Raw genomic sequence first — 24,720 nt, forward strand, 5'->3', positions numbered from 1 at the left:
CAACTTCATGCCTCGGCACCCTCCCGATCGGACCTAGCCCATGTCCAGCCACTGCCATACTCGTCAAGACTTACACGTGAACCAAGGATAGTCTCCGAACCACTGAAATCTCCAGAGTCGCTACGAGGGTCCAGCGGGGCCTTGCAAGCCAGACAGACACTTCGTGTCCCTGCCCCATGGGGTAGAACTTAATCATCCCAAGTGGTCTGACCGTAGACACTATGCCCATCCAGCTGCAGGCCCATGCCCCAGTCGCGTACGACCAGGGTGCTGGACCCCCGCATCGAGTCCAGAGGAAACAGTGACCCGAGGACCACCCTGGAACTCGATGCTTGACGAGATTGACAGTGGCTGGAAATGAGTGTTGGAGACGAATCGTGAGGATGACTTATGTGACGCGAAGTTGTCGAGTACAGGGGAGTACGTCGCGCAGGCTAGTCGGTACTTAAGAACAATCGCGATTATCGCGAGAACAATTATGTTCTGTTTGGTAAACGAGAGGGATGAGGGAGAGAAAATATAAAATGTATATATTCGCTCCAAGTTAGGTAGTTTACCTTTGAACAGATAACGCTCACATGAAACTTAGTCTAGGTATCTATCTTATAAAAACTTAATAATAGACGCACGCATTGATGTGCCCGAAATGAAATCTCGAGGAAACTTAAGAGTCTTGAGAAATCTAAAAGCTAAAACAGAATACATTATTGTTAATATAAACCTGAAATGAAACGGATTAATGAGAGGAAAGAAAACAAACGAATAGAAACCGTGAAGGTTAACCAAGTGGAAGGAACAGCCCACCGATGAGACAGAAAGAAACCAACGGCGAAGCATTCGAATATTATACGAAATATTCGAATACTTGAGTAAAGATAAATAGAAATAAAAAAATAAAATCTGAAAGAAAATAAATAATTAAACCCTGAAAAGAAAAAGAAATTAAAATCTGAAAAAATAAAAAAATTATTAAGAACCCAACGATGAGACATGAACAACCCAACTATGAAATATGAACAACCCAACGATGTGACATTCGAATATTGTACGAAATATTCGAAATGTCAAATAAAAATAAATAGAAAGGAATAAATAACATCTGAAAAGAAAAAGAAATAATTAAAAGCTGAAAAAAGAAAAAATAATTAAAAGCTGAAATAAAGAAATAATTAATACCTGAAAACAAAATAAAAATTATTAATATGGGGTGGGGTGAGGGTGGGGTAGCCATCCCCAACCTCACTTCGAATCCCACCCCTCGCGCACAACGAAAATTTATATGTTACACTTCCGAAGTCAAACCGACAAATAACTCGATCAGTCGAGCGTCGCTCCTTATATAGCCTCGAATCGGTCGAAGATCGACGAAAATTTCCGAATTTCACCGATTCCATTAATTTTTATTTTTCCGTGTTAATAATCGATAATTTGTTAATTTTTTAATTTTTCCTATGAGTTTACATTCTGGGCCATTTGTTGTGTACAAAATTAATTTGTTATTAACAATGAATGTATTAATTTATAAACTTTTTAAAAATTCCGAATTTTACGAATTCTATTAATTATTACTTTCACGCTGTAATAGTAAATAATTTATTAGTTTTTTCACTTTTATTATAAATTTACGTTGTGAATAATTTGTTATTAACAAGATTAATTTGTTATTAACAATCATTTCAATAATTTTTAAACTTTTCCCAAATTATTGATACATTTTATCACAAGTACGTTATAAGTTCAAGTAATAATCAGTAATTTATTAATTTTTTCACTTTTTTATAAATTTAGGTTGTGAACAATATGGCAATTAATAATATTAATTTATCATTAATAATACATTTGAGAATTTATAAGTTTCTTATGAACTATAGCTGCATTCGTACTTCCGTAGGATAAATTTCCATGATATGTACATATATGACAAGATATTTTGCTTTCTTTCTTTCATTTCCATGTATTTTTGGTTGAAACGCGCCAAAAATTTTATTCAAATATCCTGCTTTTTCAGAGAAACTCATTTTTCGAAAACTGTGATAAGTAAGAATCACCTAATGGATATTACAGATTAGGAAAATATGTTGAAATTTGTCGGACAGTGTATAATTACCACGAATACTGTTAAAACATACAACTAAACATTCTATATTTCCCAAAATATTCTATATTGCCTCTTGTCTCTTTTTTCCACGTCCATATTCAAATACAAGTATCGTTGCTTGGTTATCTCTGAGAAACCATGCCGCAGTTTAAAGGAAACATTTTTGCTGTGAGCATGAATACAATTTAGCACTCCATCAAGTGTGAAAAAGAAGGAAGAAGAAAATGAAAACCAAGTCAAGAAACCTAACCTATAAAAGGACCAAATAGAAGTATGAAATAGCGGGCTAACAATTACTCGTCACGTTGGCTATGTTTTCCGGTAGACCCCGGTTCTTTCACGAGTTCTCGGGTCATTGAAGACAGCTGCGGACGGATCGCGCGCGTTAATGTCGCGTGCCGCGTAACGATCCGGCCGCATTTGTTATTCCTCGGAAATGGGACGAACCGGGCGGGCGAGCGAGCCGTGCAAACACAGCATTATCATCGTCGTTAGAGAAAACACCGGTCTTTCGAGCGTTTCTCGGCTCGTCGGCTCGGCGCCGCCTGTCCTCTGCGTCGCACTCAAAATAATGACGGCTTGCGCTTCGATGCCGCGGCTACCGTCCCTTTCCCTCCACTCCCTTCTCCGTCCATCCCACCACTTTCCTGTCTTCTCGCCCCACCGCACCTCCAGTCCCCACTCCGCTATTCCACGAACCGTTCCGAAGCTTCTACGATTTTTCTTCGTTACGTCACTAACCGATCTACCACGGTAAATCGAGTTTCCTGTCAGCCGAGAGGTATGGGGAAAGGAAGAGAACGTTCCTCTCGATTGTCTTCCCGCGGAGAATTTTCGAGCGATTTGTTTGAAAACAATCGCCTTGGACGTTCGCTGAAGTCGACCGTTCAGTTCAGCTACTTCGCAGTGTTGGTAACACTGGCGCATGGTAATATGGCGGATTGAAAGAGAATTCCTGAGAGGTTATATTACCGTGAAGTAATCCATTGTGCCGTGATAAAATATTAGCGGTATAATTAATGTAACGGTTAAGTGTAGGTTAGGTTTATGGACCGTTCACATTGTCCAGTATTGAATATCGAACGTAGATTCTGGTGTATTATATTTCTCTGAGGATATTGTAACGTAGTTTCCTGTTCTCTTGTCATCTCTCACTTGATTGTTTGGTTTCTAGGTTATTTATTTAGGTAAATATATTTATCTAGGTAAATATTGCGTGAGTTTCATAATTGGATTGGAAAGTTCCTAATCTCTGATTTCAGTTTTGTTGCAGGTGATGCTATTTATATGCAAAATTCAGTAATTTCATTTGTTCCTACTCTTGTTTTTAACTACTATTGAATCATTGTCATCATTGACAACGTAAGTAACAAAATGAAGAACTGAGGTAACAAAAACTGTAGTAAAATCGAATAGCTAGAAAATTAATGTAACAGAATTTTCTTTCGTATTTTCTTGTAAACATTATGAATCAACCTATAATTTAATTTTTAGGAAAAGATGGAGTTCTACTATTTCTGCAAATCCGATTAATACCAATTAGATTAATAAACTTGGTATAAGAAATTATAAAACCGAAGCAGGTCTGATAAAAATTCCTTTTTGAAAAGTTTCGAGAATTCAAAGTCACCCTTTATATCTTCAAGCTTCAAAACATTTCTGGTTTTTCACGAACGACGAACGATTGAAAGAGAGTTGGGCAGAAACGTCAAAGCTCGACTCGTTTTGTTTCCCCGTTTCCGGTGAACCGTACTTGACCGGGGACTTCCCAGATTTTCAGGCTAATGGGACACTTGGAGGTTTTGGAAAAGGGGCACGAGCGACGATTCGTGTTCGAGGAAACCGTGAATAATGCGGTATGGATAACCCCCTTCAGGCTGCTTTCCAACGAAAACGTGATTAGCGATAAAATACGAGAGAGACCAGTGGCCAGAATATATTTGAGTCAAGATTTATTACTGTACATACCATAACATTGTTTGAAACGATATCATGGATGAGACCAAAAAATATATTTAAAAAGAATACTGCAAATTTCAATTAATTGAAGAAAGTGTGTCCAATAACGCATTCATGAAAATTACTTTGATAATTCTGAACAAATTTTAATCAAATTGGTTTCGTCCAAGTATCGAATAATTTTATTCAAAGAAAATTTTCTTATTGTGTTAAAATGGCTTTTACTCTGTGTAATTTCGAACCACTGTTTGTAATGGAAATAAGATCTGTTAAACTAAAAGAGTAACCAATTTATGGTTGAAGATTACATTATGGTACAAATTTTATTCATATTATGAATTTATAATTGTAAAATAATTGTGATATATATAATTCTTCTTTAAATTCTTTTATTACGTGGTGCAGTTCGCTTAAAGCCCTAATTCTTATCTAATCTTTATATAAACATTCATACTCAGAATTTAGGTCTTATAAACTGTTTATTCACACCTTACATCCTAGATTGATTTTTGTATATAACAAAACTTATCTTTTTAACAAATTTCAATATCAGTTTTGATAATCTCTGTATATTTTAAGTCCTAATATGTTTAAATTAGTAACTACAAAAAACATATACTACACATAGATCAATCTATATTATCACAGAAATCAAAATGAAATAACTTCTTTTTTGAGTCTTCTTGTCCAGTTACGCGCTATTCCTTTATTAACCTAACCTCTATCTCAAAGGTTTGACGTCATAACTCCCCTTTATTACCGCTCTTTCTCCAGTTCCAAGCCACAAAGCGCTAATAAAGCCCTCCGTGCTCTCCCAAGCCTATTCCACACACCCAACTAGGCTTCTCAGAGCAAAGTCCAGTTATGTGAAACTTAATCAAACCTCAGCAACCGTTCCAAAATTTCCCGAACACATTCCGACGTCTCTCCACGAGTATAATCAGCTCGCCAAACTAAATTCAACTTTTCCCGTGTACCTGTTGTCGGTAAGCCCGCCAAAGCTAGTAATCGTCGCGACCTAGCAAAAATGAGACCCGCTGCAACGAATCCAGCGCCATCGCGGTAAAGGATAGCGCGATATTTAGTAATCGAGGAAGGGAGAAAAAGAGAGAGAGGGAGAGGAGATAATGAGAAAACGAAAGAAGGCGAGAAGACAGGGGGGACAAAAACGTCGGTGGCCAGGTATTTTTGCATTATCGTCACGCGCGCGCGGTCTTATTACCGGCACACGTGGCGTAATATTCTCCCCTTCCCTATTTCGGTGTCACCCTCTGTCGTTCTTTCTCCGAACTCGTTCGCGGCCGCCTCTTTCTTCTCCGCCGGGTTGTTCGCATTGTTAGAATGCGACAGGCGACGCTCATCCACCACGAGCAGGGGGCAGATGATCGAATAGTGGCAAAGTTTGCAACCCGCCACCACGACGGTGATGATACATCCCTCGTCGGTCCTTCGACGAAGCCTCGTGTTGTGTCGCGCGGTAGAACAGAAATAAGGGAGCAAAAGAAAGACACACGAGTGCGATAGAGAAAGAGAGAGGAGGACGGTTGTCATGAAACCTAACCCCAAGCATCTTTGTTCTTCGCCATCTTTTTCTTAACTCATCGCCTCTCATCTCGACACGTAGGCGACCGACCTTTCCCTGTTCAAGCTGCTCCGTTCGTCCGTGTCTCGTAATAACGTCTCTTCTCCCATCGGATGACGCTTCTTCATCCTTCCTTTTTTCCACGTTCGCTGTCTCTCTCTCCTCGGACGCGCTCGTTTGTTCACCGTGGCGCGCGTGTCGCGAACAGCAGCCACGAACGTGACCGGCTTCGACAATATCGCTGCCATCATGTATCGGCCCTCCTGATCCGATGCTGCGATGGCGGGACGATGTTTTGAAGTTTCGGGTCCCGATGTGCATAATTTTGGAGCTTGTTAGGAACGAAGGTGGAAGCTGGAGATATTGCGGATAAGAGGTTCGATGGTCGGAAGTCTTGGTATATGTAGGAGTTTGTTTAAAATTTTTTCGAAATATAGATGATTTATTTACTTAGGAGTCTTCTTAATTGCTATTACGTTTATTTATAGGTGACGAAGTTCATGTAGTTACTGGTGTTTGAAGTACTTCGTGTCTGATAATATTCTGACTTATACTACTTTTGGTATAGAGTATATTGCTCCTTCTGTACCTAACCTAACATAACCTATTGGTAACGATCTCAAGTAATTTTCAATTATTTAATCGTACACAAATTTATGAGTTATTTTATAATTTCAAATTTATAATTAATTATACATTTTTATATATATTAATTAAGTTGTAGAATAATTAACCTCGCAGTTTAAAAGTGGGGTTATGTACCATTCCGTGTGGTGGATCAGTAAACGAAATTTTCAAAATTCAAGATACTAAATCAAGATATTTATGCGTGGTAATATTCTAATGGTATTATGACATTATATTACTTTGTGTATAATGTACTTTAATATTGCTTCTGCTATAGTGTTTCACCTATTGTTAACCATCTAAAGTAATATTATATTATTCAAACGTACACGAATTTCTGAGTTATTTTATAATCTCAAATTTGTAATTTATTATACATTTTTATATATATTAGTCATATTGCAGAAAAACTAATCTTTTGATTCAAAAATATGGTTATGTACCATTCCGTATGGAGGATCAATAAACAAAATTTTCAAAATTCAAGATATCGAATCAAGATATTTGTGCATGTACACCCAGCTTACTGTGCCGAATAAATAATATCTGAAATGATCCGCGACTTTCATTGGACGTTCGAAGTAATTCAAAAGGTTTCACGTGTATATCGGCGAGAGCGCAAAGCGAAGGCGCTTTCAAGTCAGTTTCCGCGAAAGAGCAACCCTTTCGCCACGGAAGGGCGCGCACATGCACTCCGACAATGGCGGCGTATCTTTTTAAAGGATGCACGCGTTGCGTCTAAGAAAGAGCACCGTCGTTGTGGCACGCGAAACCCGACATGCCTGAGTAATTTCGTATATTCACGTGGGTTTTGCGTCTGATACTCCCCATAGCGAGGATGTTGCACGACAAACGTGTAATCCATTACACAAATTCCGTTAGAAAATGTAGTCTATGCAGAGAGTGTTATCTAACACAGACTCATAGATGTTTTGCATTTAAGGTTATAAGAACGTGATACAAAAGTAGAAAAGTATTATTTACTTACGTAGCTTGAAAGAAAAATTTCCACGATAAATATTATTGTGATAGTTATATTTTTTGATACTTAGTTAAGGGAAAACCATTTACTAAATATTTTGCGATAACAATGTTCATCACGAATTTTAATCTGTAATATCGATTGGGTAATTCTTATAGAATTTACTTTCCTGAACACGAATCTGTAATAGAAATTGCTCCATCACCCTCAGTTTTCGAAAATTGCAAGTTTTTCTGAAAACGCACGATTTTTGGCAAAAATTAGTATTACACAAATTGTGAAAACGTTAGAAGATTGATCGTCATCTTAAAAGTTAAGTTAGAGTATCCCGAGTCTATAATATCAATTATTTGGGTTTCTGAATAATTATAAATAATAATAAAAATTTAAATATATTTAAAAATAAGAAGACCGTACTGCCAAATAATTATTCTTGTATTTTTACAAACAGACGACCGTACTGTCAAATAATTATTCTTGTATTTTTACAAACAGTTTATCTGACACGAGTTTAATACACGCTATCGTTTTCTGTAGGCTTGTTTGAAAAACAAATCATGGAAAAAAATTGTCGAAACAGCTTCCATTTTGACTAAAATCGAGAAAATATTCGTCGGTAACACGTATACGGACATTAAGCACTTTTTAATTTCTTGTTTTTGTAACAGAAACATATTTGCATGTACTGTTTTGTTGCTAATAAACATAAGAAACATCGTTTGATATTTTACATCGATATTTTAGTGCCTTGACTATTTCAAACATCAAGCATTTTCCCGCGTGAACCACGCCTAGTTTTTTTTAACCATAACCGACTTCCAGTCGAAATCAAGTCGTAACGGTAACGCCTACCGTAACGGTAACGGAACATACGGCGGAATATTTTCACACGCGAAAGAGAAAGTTTCGGTGTCTGTACTGAACGTTTCGCGAAGTAGTGTTATCATTGATTAATGTTTTAATTGCTGCAATGGACAAAATATATATTGAAGAACAATAATGCGAGATATCAGTTAATACTGTGTTAATACTTTGTAACGTTCCAATTGTAGGTTACGTTCGCAATATCGTCGTAATATTTACCAATCCACTACACTACAAGTTCAAGAAAGTAAAAGAACTCTACCAAGATCAACGTATTTAACTGATAACATTTGTTCGATGGTGATGTACCACATGTGGAACAAGAGATATCAAATAGTGCATGTACAAAATTATGTGCGAAACAAAGTGCCGGGAGTGCGAAATAAATTAACGCGAGTGCGAAATAAAGTGACGGGAGAGCGAATTTTATGTACGTATTGTGCAGCTGTCTATTATCGGTTATATTTCGATCGTGGATTAGAATTATTCTTTAGAATAGAATGTTCGCTATTTAGGTTGTTGGTTTTTTTTCAATTTTCGCCGCTCTTTTTCGAAATACAGTGCCGAAAGTGACACAGTGTGACGGGTCGTGCTGCGTAGTCACATTTTTTGGCTTAGATTTTTGGAACATCGATTTTTGATGAGGCTTTTTCCATATCACTCGATAGATTGGAATGTTCGCTATGGGGATTGCCGGGTTTTTTTCGATTTTCGCCGTTCTTTTTCGGAATACAGTACCGGAAGTGAAACCGAGTGACAGTTCGTGCTGCGTAGTTAAATTTTTTGGCTTAGATTTTTGGCACTACGATTTTTGATTAGGCTTTTTCCATATGACACGATAGAATGGAATGTTCGCTATGGGGATTGCCGGGTTTTTTTCGATTTTCGCCGTTCGTTTTCGGAATACAGTACCGGAAGTGAAACCGAGTGACAGTTCGTGCTGCGTAGTTACATTTTTTGGCTTAGATTTTTGGCACTACGATTTTTGATTAGGCTTTTTCCATATGACACGATAGAATGGAATGTTCGCTATGGGGATTGCCGGGTTTTTTTCGATTTTCGCCGTTCGTTTTCGGAATACAGTACCGGAAGTGAAACCGAGTGACAGTTCGTGCTGCGTAGTTACATTTTTTGGCTTAGATTTTTGGCACTACGATTTTTGATTAGGCTTTTTCCATATGACACGATAGAATGGAATGTTCGCTATGGGGATTGCCGGGTTTTTTTCGATTTTCGCCGTTCGTTTTCGGAATACAGTACCGGAAGTGAAACCGAGTGACAGTTCGTGCTGCGTAGTTACATTTTTTGGCTTAGATTTTTGGCACTACGATTTTTGATTAGGCTTTTTCCATATGACACGATAGAATGGAATGTTCGCTATGGGGATTGCCGGGTTTTTTTCGATTTTCGCCGTTCGTTTTCGGAATACAGTACCGGAAGTGAAACCGAGTGACAGTTCGTGCTGCGTAGTTACATTTTTTGGCTTAGATTTTTGGCACTACGATTTTTGATTAGGCTTTTTCCATATGACACGATAGAATGGAATGTTCGCTATGGGGATTGCCGGGTTTTTTTCGATTTTCGCCGTTCGTTTTCGGAATACAGTACCGGAAGTGAAACCGAGTGACAGTTCGTGCTGCGTAGTTACATTTTTTGGCTTAGATTTTTGGCACTACGATTTTTGATTAGGCTTTTTCCATATGACACGATAGAATGGAATGTTCGCTATGGGGATTGCCGGGTTTTTTTCGATTTTCGCCGTTCTTTTTCGGAATACAGTGCCGGAAGTGAAACCGTGTGACAATTCGTGCTGCGTAGTTACATTTTTTGGATTAGATTTTTGGAACTTCGATTTTTGATTAGGCTTTTTCTATATGACACGATAGAATGGAATGTTCGCTATAGGGATTGCCGGGTTTTTTTCGTTTTTCGCCGTTCTTTTTCGGAATACAGTGCCGGAAGTGAAACCGTGTGACAATTCGTGCTGCGTAGTTACATTTTTTGGATTAGATTTTTGGAACTTCGATTTTTGATTAGGCTTTTTCCATATGACACGATAGAATGGAATGTTCTCTATGGGGATTGTCGGTTACTTCTCGTTTTTCGCCGTTCTTTTTTTTAAAATACAGTGCCGAAAGTGTTCGGCTAAAATGTGTAAAAAATTTTTATGATAAATCGTGCCTTTGCTATGGAACTCACATATTTCAAAAATTGTAGAAGGTAAGCTCTACAAGAATCATCTATTTGATATTACAGGGTAGCGAAAAAGTTAATATTTGCTGGGTAGTGTAACTGTAACACGTGCAATTTTTAATTAATGAAATGGTAATGTAATCACATATATGTAATCAACTATCAATGACAAAAATATGATTTAATTTAAATAACCAAATATAAATCGTAGAGAATGAATAAAAAATACAGTTATATTCTTTTGAAATATCAATACGATATGAAATTAGGGGTAAAACTTTGAAGTCAGATGGATGTGTATGAATAGAAGTTAATGACAAGAGCAGTAAATTTTGGGTGGCACTTAAATATAGAAATAATTGTTACGTATTTAAAGTAGCAGAAGGGGCGAGTCGGGCCATTTTTCTTGATTCATTAAGACTCTGGAAATAGGTCCTTCAACACCTACAAATAAGATACACTTCCCATTGCGTGGTCCATATTCACAGTAGTCTTCCAAACATCTGTTCACAGTTAACGATCAGCCCTCACAAAATCCGAATGATAAATCGCAAGCGCTCCTACACAAATCAATCCCTGCGGTAGTCAATAAAATTCTCTGTCGATGAAACATTCATAGACACTTGAGAAAAGTTATACACACATACATAGTCCAACCTACACTCGAGTCTGTGTCGAAAGCTTAAAGAAAATCGCTCGCGGGACGTCAACTAAAACGCTCCATTAAACCCTCTCGTTAGTGCGATCTCGAACGTTCGCTCGAAACGTCCTCGTATTATTCGGTGTCCACCATTGATGATTTTGAAACGTCGACTTTCGATCCAGCAATAGACCCATACCGAATAGCACATATTACGTATACCTAAACGGGGTACAAAATAGGAAACATATAGGTTAGATGACTTTATTTGAACTTTGCACTATCACACCGCCACCTACCGTGTGAATACGAAGTTAACGATAGAAATCTCAACTACGCCGTCATATATAGACTATCTTGTATATATTTTCGTGTTATTGGCATCCAGCTTTATATTAACCCTTTGCACTCGAGAGGCAGCACCCTTCAGTCACCATTTGATAAAATTTCAAAGCTCGATATTCGTAAATATGTAAAATTTCAGATAATGTAACGGTGTGCGAGGTATCGAAATCAAATAATTCTATGCGTTAATTATCATACGATTTCTTATTCCTGCTCAGAAAAATATCGTCAGCTTTGTAACAGAAAATCTTTGAACTCTTATCTTTCTTTGGCCAAAAATTCGTCAAGTGCAAAGGGTTAACACTTAGCCGACCGCACGCCCCAGAACGAACTATATAGTTTCTTAAAAATAGGTGAATTTTATTATATGTTGTGCTTTATAGAAGCAGTTCTTCGGTAATTGCGAACAACTCCAAATAGGGGTAGTGTAAGTAATAACCGAAAACGAGAAACGCGTTGCTAAGGTCAAAATTGGAGATCACCCCGATCGGTTGGCTAAGTGTTAAACGGAACTATGGACTTCTAAAGATAATTAAAAGTATAGGTTAGGACTTCAAACGTGAAAACTAACCTGAAATAAATATAGCAAAGAAGCAATAACATTAGTTTCGTGAGAAACTTTCAGGAACAATTCGTATGAGAAAAATGATCGAAATACTATAAATAAATAGGAATAAATATATAATTCAAGGTCGAACAATATGATCCGCGAATCGTGGTCACTGATTACATTACGACTACTTTTATTAATTCCCCGCATCCCGTAAACTCTGTTACACTGATCTCACGAAGCAGCCGGCAGAAGGAATGAGATTTCGCGTACGAATCGACGTGTCGATTTGGCAGGCTCGTTGCTAGATTGCACCACGGCGACAAAACGAGAAGCAGCGCACGTCGATCGGCTCGTTTCGATACCTCGAAACGGGGAAATCGTGATTGTCAGCATGCCTGCTCTGTACCTGAAATGCCAATTTTATTCGACGGCTTAAAAGAGAGAGAAAGGAAGAAATATGGCCGATTTTCAGCGTTTAAGACAATTCCAGCAACCTGCGTATTTCCAAGACGAAATGAACATTTTTATTCTTTCCTTAACCCTTTACAACCCCGAGAAATTTTTAATATTGCCTACCAGATGCTACGCACGAAATTATTTATGCAATGTAACAAAAGCGTCAACTGTGAAAAACTAAAGAATATTCTGGTAAAGATCGGATTTACAGAAATTGAACTTTAAACTTGAACAGATGAAAATTATTTCTCGATAATAAATTAATTAATAAATAAATATTCGTTTGCACTAATAAGTATGCTATTAATTTCTTTGATTTAGAAAAGAATTTCAATTCTCGTCTCGTATCTGAAGAAGCAAAAAATTAATTCCTGACGATTAATTTCAAATTATTACCAAATTATTATATTACTATTTTGGTAAAATCGGATTTATAGAGATTGAACTTTAAACTTTGAGTATATTTTATTCTCTTGAGGTACAAATGCGCGGAGGCTTGAGTCTTGCGAGGTGCGTGATGCAGACGATGGATTGTCGAAAATATTAATAGTTTGCAGTGGGCTGGTTAACTCGGAGAAATCAATATATTTTATTAGTTGAGGCACGCAGATCTTTACAAAATATTCTATTTCTTGGCACGTGGTCGAATACAGACTGATTCACTCGCTACATCACATAACAACGCAAAACATGTGTTTACGCAAATAGAAGGAAGATGTCGCGATTGTATGTAAATGCAACACCTTAAGCATTGTGCCAGATTTCTGCCAATATCTAACAAATTGTTAATCTGTAAACGAAAATTCATTCAACACGAAAAACAGATAAATAAATAAGCATTTTTTATATTGAACATAATTTGCTAGAGTTTATTACAAATTTTTGCTGTTCTGGGTATAGTCTGACCTGTAATATCCGACTTTGCTTAACCTCAAAAATTACGTCCATAAATATAAACATTTTGCACACCTTTTACAGTTAGAACAACAATGCTAACAAATTGCGCTATTTGCGTAAAAAATTCTTTGCAATATCTTGCGGTATTTTTCTCGTCTAATACGGAATTTTTCGTCACCGAAATAAAAACCGTACCACGAGTAATATCAATTTCTCCGTCACACGCTCGCAGTTCACCCGGTATCGCCAATTTTTCTCGCGAGCGCCGCACAGCGGCATAAATCCGCGTTAAAAATATCGCCGAAGCGAATCTCAAAGTCTGCCGTGCGTAAATTATCCGAGCAGCAGCGTCACATAGCGCCTATACGCGGGAATAGAAGCGAGAGCTGCACAGGCGTATCCATGCACGTATCTCCACAATAGTATCGTTTCTTGGTGAGTACGCCTTTGAATGCAGAACCGTCCATTGCATTATTCAATTCTGATCGGCCGCAATAAAGAAACGAAATAAGAGATGGACGCTATCGGATGGTAAACGGACACTGCGGTATTTCCTCGGCAAGATGAAAGTTTCCGCGTGAACCGGAAGGTTGGTTAAAGCGTGGCGCGCGCACACGCTATGCGTCTTCCCGCGCTCGTAGATACAGTCCAACCATGGATCTTCTTCCTCAAGCTTCGTCCGCAATGGAAGGTCGAATGCGACTGTAAATAGCGGCGTGAGGAACAAATGGGGAACGAATAAATTTTGGTATCGTGACACGGATACATCGCTGAAAGCAAAATAGAAAGTGAGACGTATTGCTTTGTCCTTTGCTCTGAAAAATTTCAGATATTTGTAGAATTCTATTAATTTATTGCCTTTTTCTACAGCAAAACTGCGTTTGTGCCTCTTGGCAAATGCAACGAATATCTCTGTGGATTATGCTTGGTTATAATAAGTTCGGAAATGTAGGAAATGATTTAAGAGTTAGTTTACATGTAACGAGGATATTCGTGTTCGTATCACAGAGCATTAGCTGGTTTGATAAATAGCAAAGAATGTTTTTATCAAGGATAATAAATGCAAGTCTTTACCACGTTTATCTTCGTCAACCGCATTCATCAGAATCGGGAAAGTAGACCAGAAAATTCCCCAAAGGGAGAACCAACACAAATTCGTATTCCCTTTCTTTCCATGCACACTGGGCATCGTTGAAAAGAAATAGTCCTGCACTCCAGAGACGGGGAGATACAATATGAAATATCAATAGACGAAGAACGTAGATTACGTGTCCACGCATTAAATCTGGGGTGACAAACAAAGATCAGATTTTCGTTTGGAGCACGACCTGTAAAAGGGAGAGCGATTCCTCTGCGTGATTTTATCCTCCCCCGCGGCGCTGGCGTCGCGAATTGGCAAATGGCTTCCTAGTTAATGCCCATTCCAAACATCCAAACTTCGTGGCCCAACTGAAATATACTCGATATTAATTATACCGAGATTTTTGGTAACTAAATTCGTTGCTTTCTTAAAATTAGTTTGTTAAACTGAAGTTTTACCTTTGTCCTATGTGTTACGACGATAATACCGAAGATTAGACATATTTTACCGTTCTTCTAGCAAATAAAGCAATATAATTAACACAAAAGCAGAAACTCTATTTTTCCTCCACTAACGTTCACTATTAACCAATCAGAACACGACGAGACATTATAGAAGTCATAGAGAACTCGAAGAAAACACATCAGAAGCTAAAGGAACTCAATCAGAACGCATATGGAGCACATCAGTACCATTCATTGTCAGTATAATATACATACACATACCATATTCGAAATCATAATAACTAAAAGCGTAATAAAGCATACACAAACACGAAAGTGTCCTTTATTGCACACCCAAGGTGCTCAGTATCTCAAATTGATAGAACATACTGAGGGCATCCACCATAACATTCCTCTGTTGCCCAGTGCGACACTATGGTCCAATACTCTTTTACAGGAAACGAAGACCCCCGCATCCGTTCCTCTCTGAAAAAGTTTCTTACCGCAGAACGCTTCGTGTATACTCCGTAAGTTGCACCAGACGTTAGGGTTAGTGCGGAACGATTTAATGACTTAGCGTATAAACGTCAGGGGTTCGATTTCCGTGTAACTTCGTTCCTCGCAGCCGGTATCCTTTTAACACGACGCGGGATAGCAATAAACCACGGAAGCTGGTACAGGGCGCGGAAGAAGAGAAGACAGGATTTACGCGGGATTGTATTACCGAGCGCGCCCAGCAGCTGCTCGTGTCACATTTTATAACGTCGCGACTGACATTAGCCACCGTTGGTTCTCGTGTTCAACTGTCGTAGAGACACGAGACTATGGAACCCGTTTAAAGATTCATCTACGGGGCCCTCGCTTAATAAGAGCCACTGACCGTGAACCAGTCTCCTGTGAACCAAGCTTTACGGTAATTCCTCGAACCGTGGTAGGCAGGGTGAATTTTGGAATTAATACATTTAACCCTTTGCACTAGAGAGCTGACTCTCAGTCACCATTTAACACTAGAACTACCAATCCAGTGAAAATGACTGATCCCAGAATGTTCCTTTTTGCAATTATCGAACACATACACATGCTTTAAGAGTAAAATTGGTATCAACTCGTTTTAAGGAAGAACTGTAATCAATGTATTCACTCATATTCATTGTACCGCAGAAATTACTATAGTCTGTGCACGTTATAGTTAGGTACCCATTAAAGGTCGGTAGTTCTAGTGTTATTAACCCCTTCCCGTATTTTCACGAGTCTGACTCGTGATAAAGCTTTTGGGCCAAACATGAATATCACGAGTCACACTCGTGAACAGAGCATTTTTCTACATATAGTTTTGAAAGTGTCATCTATTATAAAATATAATATATTTACAATATTTATAAAAGGGAAAAGGATTAGAGTTTACTTCCACAACAGTAGTATCGCGTAAAACTGACTATATCACACGTATTTGCATTTCGGTTCGTATTGTGACTGTTTTTGAGTGAAATTAAATATAGGAATAAAAGAAAAATACAGGTTACCCTGCACCCATGAACTTCAAAGACCATTGGTTCCAAGAACTCGAGCCATAAATATTCTCAGCGCCGTTTCCGCGTCATAAAATACTCAACAGTTGCCAAACACCAAATTACGAGCTCCGCCTTTTCCTTTATAGCCATTCCAGCAGTCATCGCCGGCCAATTATTTACTAAGTGGCAATGATCGTTTCCGTGACCTACGAGCGGATGATCCTTTCATCGTAACGTTTCCTTATTACCCGGCGAAATTAGTATTCAAAGGCTACTGTGCGAAGTGCGATTCTCGAGCCTCTGTGTCGGATGCAAACGACACGGGAGCATCAAACGCGAGGGACCAAGAGATTCCTTTAAAATCGCGATAACGCCTCGACCTTTTCTTCTTGGCATCGTCTTGAATATTCAACACTATCGCGCCTATTAATAACAAGCCCGCCCTTAAGGGCAGCATCGTTATTACAGGGGGAGCGAAAAACTCGAGTGGGGCGAATTTGGAGGTTAGGCGGCCGTGAATTACGCTACGTGGGGCGCTGCCGTCGCGGTAATCGACCGATTAAAATTATAATTTCGACGTAGTCATTCTACCATAAGCTGCTTATTTATGTAAAAAGACTGAGATTGATAATTAGCAACGAGGTGCTTCTTTGCCTCGCATCGTTGCCATAAATGGTACCCTAAAACAATTCATAGGGAGCATAAAGTATATTCAACGTTAATACATGTTGAAATAACATCTAGAATAGGTTGTCTTTCTTACCGGTACTATTCATCTTAACCTAACCTGCAAAATCCTTCCAAGTATATCAACGTATAATTGTTCCCTTTCCTCTAGTTTGAAAAGACTCTTGGAAAAAGAAATAGTCTGTTGTTAAATTCCATTTAACACTTTAATTATATACACAAAGTAAGAAACGTGCAAGCTAGGGACTTTTACTTTTCTCCCGTTACAGAGCCTTCTCACTCCAGCATAGTGGTTCTTTTATTTTTTCTCCCCCATTCAGAGAGTACGATTTAATTTCAGGCGACAACGAGCCCGGCGTCCAGTTACAGATCTCCGTGTAGCTTTACCTTTCTTTCTAGAACGCGCCAAGGTGTCAGATTTTTATTAGAATTCTTTGGGCGTCTCTTACCTTTCTGACTGCAAATGCGCGCGCATCTCACAATCGGTCGCGTTTCCACGGATCGTGTTCGCAATGAATAAACCAGCGAGTCGCTTCGAATGGTCAAAGGAAGAATTCCAACGGAAAGCATAGTTATAAAAATGGAAGTTGCATTCACCGTTTACCCGATTACCCGCAGTCGCAACATTCAAACTTCCATTCGAAAATGATTCATTCCCAGGAGAATATTCTCACTTTCGAAAGCATCCGCTTCTGGTAGATCTCCGAAGTGGTTCCTTATCCACTTGATATTCCGTGATTCACCGCTACTACCCTTTTCTCACCGCTTTTAAGAGGATGGTGGAGGTGCGCGCGATCGTCGAGGCAGCAGGAACGGACGAGTCTTAACGAAGTGGCTGGGTCCCGACAGAAAAGAACGTTTGATGTCTGACCACGGTTCAGAGCCTATACTCGGTCTCGTTATCGAGCGTGTTCCGAGTAACGACGCGTTCGTTACATCATAATTGGATCACACGCTCGGCCCTATCCTCGGCCCGCTCCAATCTTCCACTCAGACAACACTCGACTCAATATGTGACAGCAACGCCACCCGCAATTACCCTTTTAACTTCCAATATATCAGACAGCCGGTCAATTCGCTTAATCGGTGTAGGTGTCGCATAGTTGCGCGCGCGAGCACGCTAGCGTGGACGTTGAACGGTTGGTAACACGTATCGGGACACTAGGAAACGCGGATGTACGCGCTGCAGTCTGAAACGTTGTACCTGAAACGTCGAACGTGCTTGGAATTAGAATATTGGCGAAATCATGGCTGAGGAGGGTGAGAGAAGGGATATTATAAGAGAAGCAGAAATTTTATCGCCATTACGAGGGATCCTATGATGAGGAAGCTGAATGCAGCGTTGCCTACTGGGTACTTTTCCGAGTTGACGTTTCCAGTGTGAATTTTTGAGGTTATAATATCATCTGTAACAATCATTTCCAAGTATCTATCTCGATTGTATCGTTAGTTAATATATATCTCAATTCTAGACAGTTAGCCATTTTAACCCTAGAACTAGTGACTTGTGACTTTCCTCCAAATGTATCGTATTTCGTTGATAATTTAATAATTCAAATAATATAATGAGAAGAAGCAGGAATATATATATATATAATTATAATTCAGTGTTGATATAATAGGTAGCCATTTTAACCCTAGAACTAGTGACTTGTGACTTTCCTCCAAATGTATCGTATTTCATCGATAATTTAATAATTCGAGTAATATAATTAGAAAAAGTAGGAATATATGTATAATTACGATTCAGTGTTGCTATAAGACAACATTAATTTTGCCAAAACGATTATTCTTCGTAACTAGACATGCTGAAGATCTTGAACCAAAGGTCTAGCGTCAAAGTCTTCTCAAAGTACCTCTCTCTTAGTAACCTAAACCATTCCGTTGCCCTAGTGGAATCAGATTATAGCTACAAAAACACGAGACAACGTCGAAACAAGATGCAGGGACTGTGACCAAGGATCCATCGAACGTACCAGCGCGATAACCTAATCCATAGTATCGATTAGGAAATATAACCCAATTTTAGCTAACTGATTTACTCGCGCAAATGGATTAACTCAGCTTAAAGAGGGTCCACGGCGTTAACGCGTCGAATTGCTGCTTACTCCGTCCTTCCGCCATGCTTTCCCTTCCCCGTCTCTCTCCCCCCTCTTCCTCTTCCTCGCTGCAGTCGTTCATCTTGTTTTCAGCTACTCCCCTCGCTTCATTTGTCCGTTACGTGCAATCAGGAATCCGGTTGTCCGTAGTGAAACGGCTGTACAGCTGTCTGAAGGTTCTTAACCTAAGCTGTATTTATTTGTCACCGTCGAAGAAAATTCGCCGCGCTCGTCCGTCTCACTCGCCCTCCCCACGTTCGCAATCTCATTAAAGCTTTATCCGCGCCGCGGGAGTTGATTAGTGCTGCGCGTTACGGAATTGCGTTTCCGATGACAATTAAACGATCGAGCTGTGAACGTGGCCCTTTGCTTTATTCGATCCCAGCGCCACCGTCTGACGCGGTGGAAAAAGGTACTCAGTTCTTGCGAGATTCTCCTCTCACGTTGGAAAAACGTATATAACGGGTTAAACGTAAAATGGCATCAACTAATTGCCTCCGTTCGAATATTTTTAAATATTCCAAAGCTCACGGTTTACGATTATTTACCGACTATCCACTCGACACCAACGCGAATATATAAATCATAGCTATCCAAATATATTCGCATACTCGGTCCTAATAATAACGCACTCTGTATCTTGCTCGACGGAAAAATGTTGGAACAAGAAAAATTCGTTCACTAGATAGGAAACCAGGTATACATCTTAACGCTAGATTTACGGACGCTATGTATATACCCATTTCTACATATTTGACACCTGTCAAATTGACAGGTAAAGGAAACCACGTGTCATTTCTTTTTAACGATTAGTTTAATTTAAAAACAATTACAATATTAACAGTATTAATATAAGTTAACTAAATCTGTTATCATCGTATAATTAGGACAACCCATCCGTCAAATTGACGGGTTCCGTAAAACTGGTGTTAAACGAAACATCACGCTAGATGTCAGTGCGATCGAGTTCATTAAGCCACGTGTTTTTCGGGACAAATTACTCGATTCGCGATTCGCGAAGACGAGCAGAAACAACGATTGCAGAAAAGTGCAACGAGACGGGAAGGTCCCCTGGCGAGACGATTCAGAAGTCGAATAAGATGTCACTGGCCATCGTCCAACTTTTAAGACCCCCATTATTTCGCCATTAAAGTTCTTTCGCCGGTTGGTTTTTGCCGGCCGCGACGAGTCCGCCGATACTTTTAGTAAATTAATTTTCTGCTGCCGTCTGTTCTCAACTTAATGATCCTCAAAAGAAAAAGCAATATTTATTGCTCCCTACTATTCCTCCGCTTCTGCTGTCGCTCGGTCGGTAAAGCACCGACATCGGGACCTCTGCCAGACATATTTTCCTTTTCTTTTTTTTCTTCTCTCTCCTTTCTCCGTTTTACTCTCTTACATTCGCGTTGTTCGTGTTCCTTTTTTTCTTCGTTCCTCTCTTTGCGTCGTGTCTGATTGCTTCCTAGCCGGGGGAAATACGAGCAGACGTTTATAGGATCGCGAAGCGGCGAGAGCTGAGCGCGCGATTATTTATGGTGTTTGTCGAGCGTTGTTAAATAACTGATACGTTACGCGGGCTAGGTGCGACATCTTAATGATCCCTCGCGAGGCAAACACGGGAATTTTCCGGTCTAGCCGAGGTCGATAAAAAACACTGATGATGTAGTGGCAGAGAGTGACCTGGTGATTTTGCCGCGGGAAATTCCTTTGAAATTCCGTAATATAAATATTTGCCGCTACACTGTTTGTAGCAAGTCTCCTGTGCTTGTTTCGTGACGAATCGCTGTTTTAAAAGCATCTCGCTCGGAATTTTTGTTTGAGTTAGCGATATCGGTAAGTAAAACTGTTTCACCGTGAAATAATATTATTAGACGTACCAAAAATTTATATTTTAAATTTAGGTTCAGAAATCTTCAACGTTTCACGGTATCCCCGTTTGAAATTTGCCTCATCTCATCTCTGGATCCTCTCTAACGAAATGAGAGAAAGAAATGAAACCGAAATATCTAAAATTCACAGGACAACCTGCCTAGTTCCCCTTCCACTGGAATTATACGTTCGTTCTAGGTTCAAATGTTCGTTCGCCATTTTCCTCAATCGAAGAGGCGGCCAGCAGGCTATGCTCCAATTTGCGCCGTTTTCAGGCCGCATAATTCCGTCCCGTTGCTACAACACCTGCCCATCGTCGGGAGGTCGGCAGAATCTTAAGCGGAAAATTCAATATTGGCGCTTCAGGGTGGTATTGTTAAGTTCGTGCAGCCGCTTAGCCCGATTTCATCCGGCTATAGCAATAGCGTTATTCTTCTGTGGAATTTTTCGTGTCGAGAGAATCAGATATTGGCTGCATCGTTCGCAGTATGAGTTTTGGTGGTTAGGCAAAGCGTAGAGAAATTGTTTTTGACAGCGTGGCCCTTTGACTTTTATGCATGCCGTATACAGAGTATTTCCAAACAAGTATGGAAAACTGAAAAATTGAGAGACACTCCGAGAGAAATGAATTATGAACGTAAATCCTATTTCTGATTTTAAGCGTTCTGAAGTTTTACTACGAATCATCGATATATTATTCTAAGACTGTAAAAGTTTATTGATATTTAACAATTATATTTTAACACGTTGAGTGCTCTCTAGCTTAGTCCCTAGGGACTGACAGTAGACTTTTCGTTTGGACGGTGTGGATTCTAGGGACTGACAACGAACTTTTCGTTTGGTCGACATCGGTGCATGAGACTAGCATTGTCAAGGGTTAAATTATTAATGATAATTAATATATTGTAAAAACTATATTCCCTCTGCTGAAGTAAGTTTATCCTAGCAGGCCCTGCCTTAGACCAGGATGCTATTGGAAGGTGGGGAAGATATATGTATAGGAATTGGAGGTTTTCCGGGGACTTTCTCGCAAGTCCTCGAAGTCGGAATCCATCTAGAGGGTGAGAATGATGGTCGCTATAAATCTTTACACTTCCGTGGCTTTTTCTGACTGATCGTCTCCTGCTGATCGCCTCTTTGCCTTTCTGGCATTCCCCATCCCTTTATCTTCTGTCTATAATTTGTATATTTGTGCATTGGCTGCACCATTCTCACAGTCCAAACAGCAAAGTGAAACAAAATAATCTTCTCTTCATACTCTTCAGAATACTTGAGCGCTCGGCATCTAGTGCTCACTCGCTGCCGCCTGAGCGGAAAGTATAGCAAAATTGGCGCCTCACTTGACGATATTTTGGCTAGAGAAGAGTAGAAATTCAAAGATTCTCTACTAAAAAACTGACGATACTTCCTTGAACAGTAAATAAAAGATTGTATAATAATAAAATTATAGAATTATTTGACTTAGATACTTATAATTTGATATATTAATTAATATCGATCTTCCAAATTTTATGAAATAGTGACTGAAGCCCACCTCTCGAGTGCAAAGGGTTAAGTGTACAATGCTAGTAAATTTATTACCCAAATCATCGTGACGAAAGCTGTCGTTACTCTAGATGTTTCTCCCTTATGATCATACTGTAAAAAATGAATCAATAAACAGTTTAGGATGATCCGATGAAGTAACCGATAATTTAAATCGATTACGTGGATCTACTTACACGGATGAGAAAATTAAAATAGTTACAGATCTCTCGACGTTGTACGTTGTCCATCGTCACTGGATCTCCCTGTACTTATCCATGGTACCGTATTAAATCCCTGTTTCGACGTTGCCCTTTTCATCTAGCGCGCGAGGGCCAGCTCTCGATAGGGGGATGAAGATAAATATCGCTGGTGATGAAAATAAAATCCTTGACGTAGGTTCGACAGGGCTATAATACAGGGCTAGGCTTTAAGGTGTCACCCCGATGAGGTGGCCTCGCCGAAAGCGTGCTTGACACGCCATACAACCGCGTCTAGGTTAATAGGAGCGATTTTTACGCGCTGTCTCCATGCCATATGCCCTGTGAGCGCGTTTTTATTTCTTCTCCTTTTCTCCACTGGATGTCCTTTTTCTTCCTTGGATGGACACAGTGTGTGGGTTCTTCGTTTGCTTCTGCACGGTGTGTTTGATGTCGAATGAAGGTTGTTGACGGTCAAAAGGATTGGATTGGCTGAAAAGCGAAGTGGTTAAGTTTTTGATTTAGCAATGAATTCAATAGTGAGCTAATATAACATTTGTTTTAAAAATCCTGCACCTTTCGTTATGGACTTCGCAATTAAGTTCCACTAATTTTTCCTGCAACTGTTGTATTAAAGTTATGTTAAATTTTTGACAAGAACTGTTATATTAAATTTTCGTGCCAATTTGTAGCTCTGAAATTACAGTCACACTGCCAGACTCTATATCTAGTATTTTTTAATCACTCGGATCTACTGTGCACGCGTTATCTTCGTCTCAGAATCAATTAGAATGACAGTGTGTACAGTGCTTTTGGAAGGAATGTATTGAATACATTAATTCTTTGCACTCGACGATTAGTATAGATCGGGCGGACGGTTAGAACTGGCCAGTTAGGGGCCACTCAGGTCACAGGATGTCTCCAGAAAACAGGAGACAAAAGACAAAATGCAGGGATCAATTTATTGAACGGGCGAACGGTTAGAACTGGCCAGTTTGGGGCCACTCAGGTCACAGGATGTCTCCAGAAAACAGGAGACAAAAGACAAAATGCAGGGATCACCCCCGCATCCGCTAGGATGTAGAGTTTACTTTACTATTTAATTTTACTACGACAAAAGGGTTAAGTAATTAAGTAATACATTAAGTAATGTATTCGATACATTAGCAATGTCAATTTGAGAAATAATGACCATGGTTCTTCTTTGCTCGTGTTACAGGCTTCCGCCACCGCAGCAGCAGGTGACAGTTGGCTCTCTAGGTGGTGGTTTGGGGGCAGCCGCTGGAAATGGTGGCACAGACACAGTGGGCGCTCAAGGTCAAGCCATGGTAATGCCAGGATTTCCACTTCGGGCTGCAGCGGTGCCGCATTATTCACCGTATTCGCCGTCACGTTTTCACATCGACAAACGGTGCCAGCACAAATGCTCCTGGAAGTGTTTCTCAATCGCACTGATCCTCCTTGCTGTTGCGCTGACAGCGATGCTGGCTTACTTTGCCAGTAAGTAAACGCAATACAACGTAGAATATTCAATCGACTAATAAGTTTTACGAGGACGTCTCGTGAATTTTAAGAAGCGTTGTCTCTTGGGTCTTCCTTTCCCTGTCTGGCCTGAAAATTGACGTGGTGAGAGTGAGATTCAGAAGAGTGAGAGTAGAATATAACAAGAACCACGATAATTGGAACGGTTGATAAGTTGTATAATATTAAATTTCCTTAAACATTGAGTAATTTCAAATTCAAAAGATTCCAAAAATTTAAAAAGCTCTAGTCATTAGACTGAATCATGCATACACAGCTTTATCCTGTTTTATAACTATCATAAACGTAGGCATATACTTTGATTGGCGAATACTAGGAATAAAGATGTTATTTAATTTCAATATATCTTTATTACGAGCAAAAGAGACTCATTAGAGATATTCATGTTTGGCCTGAAACGTCGATAACGAGTCACACTCGTGATATCCACGTTTGGCATGAAATTAAACAACGAGCCTCACTCGTGATATTCGAGTTTGGCCTAAAATTTTCATCACGTGTCAGACTCGTGAAAATAGTGCAAGGGGTTAACTTTGCACTGTCTTCTTTCATACTCGAGCTTTCTTTC

General features: G+C 39.4%; 1 protein-coding gene across 1 annotated transcript in view; it reads left to right on the plus strand.

Moving 5' to 3' along the window:
- Window positions 1-24,720, plus strand: part of Ten-a (Teneurin-a transmembrane protein) — a 137,545-nt gene that overhangs the window by 63,634 nt on the left and 49,191 nt on the right. The window contains exon 2 of the mRNA XM_017910654.1: window positions 23,830-24,110. Within this exon, the coding sequence (XP_017766143.1) occupies window positions 23,830-24,110 (281 nt within the window). The remainder of the gene's footprint in view (window positions 1-23,829; window positions 24,111-24,720) is intronic.

This window comes from Eufriesea mexicana, unplaced genomic scaffold (assembly GCF_001483705.2).
Source record: "Eufriesea mexicana isolate 0111107269 unplaced genomic scaffold, ASM148370v2 scaffold76, whole genome shotgun sequence".
Classification (NCBI taxonomy): Eukaryota; Metazoa; Arthropoda; class Insecta; order Hymenoptera; family Apidae; genus Eufriesea; species Eufriesea mexicana.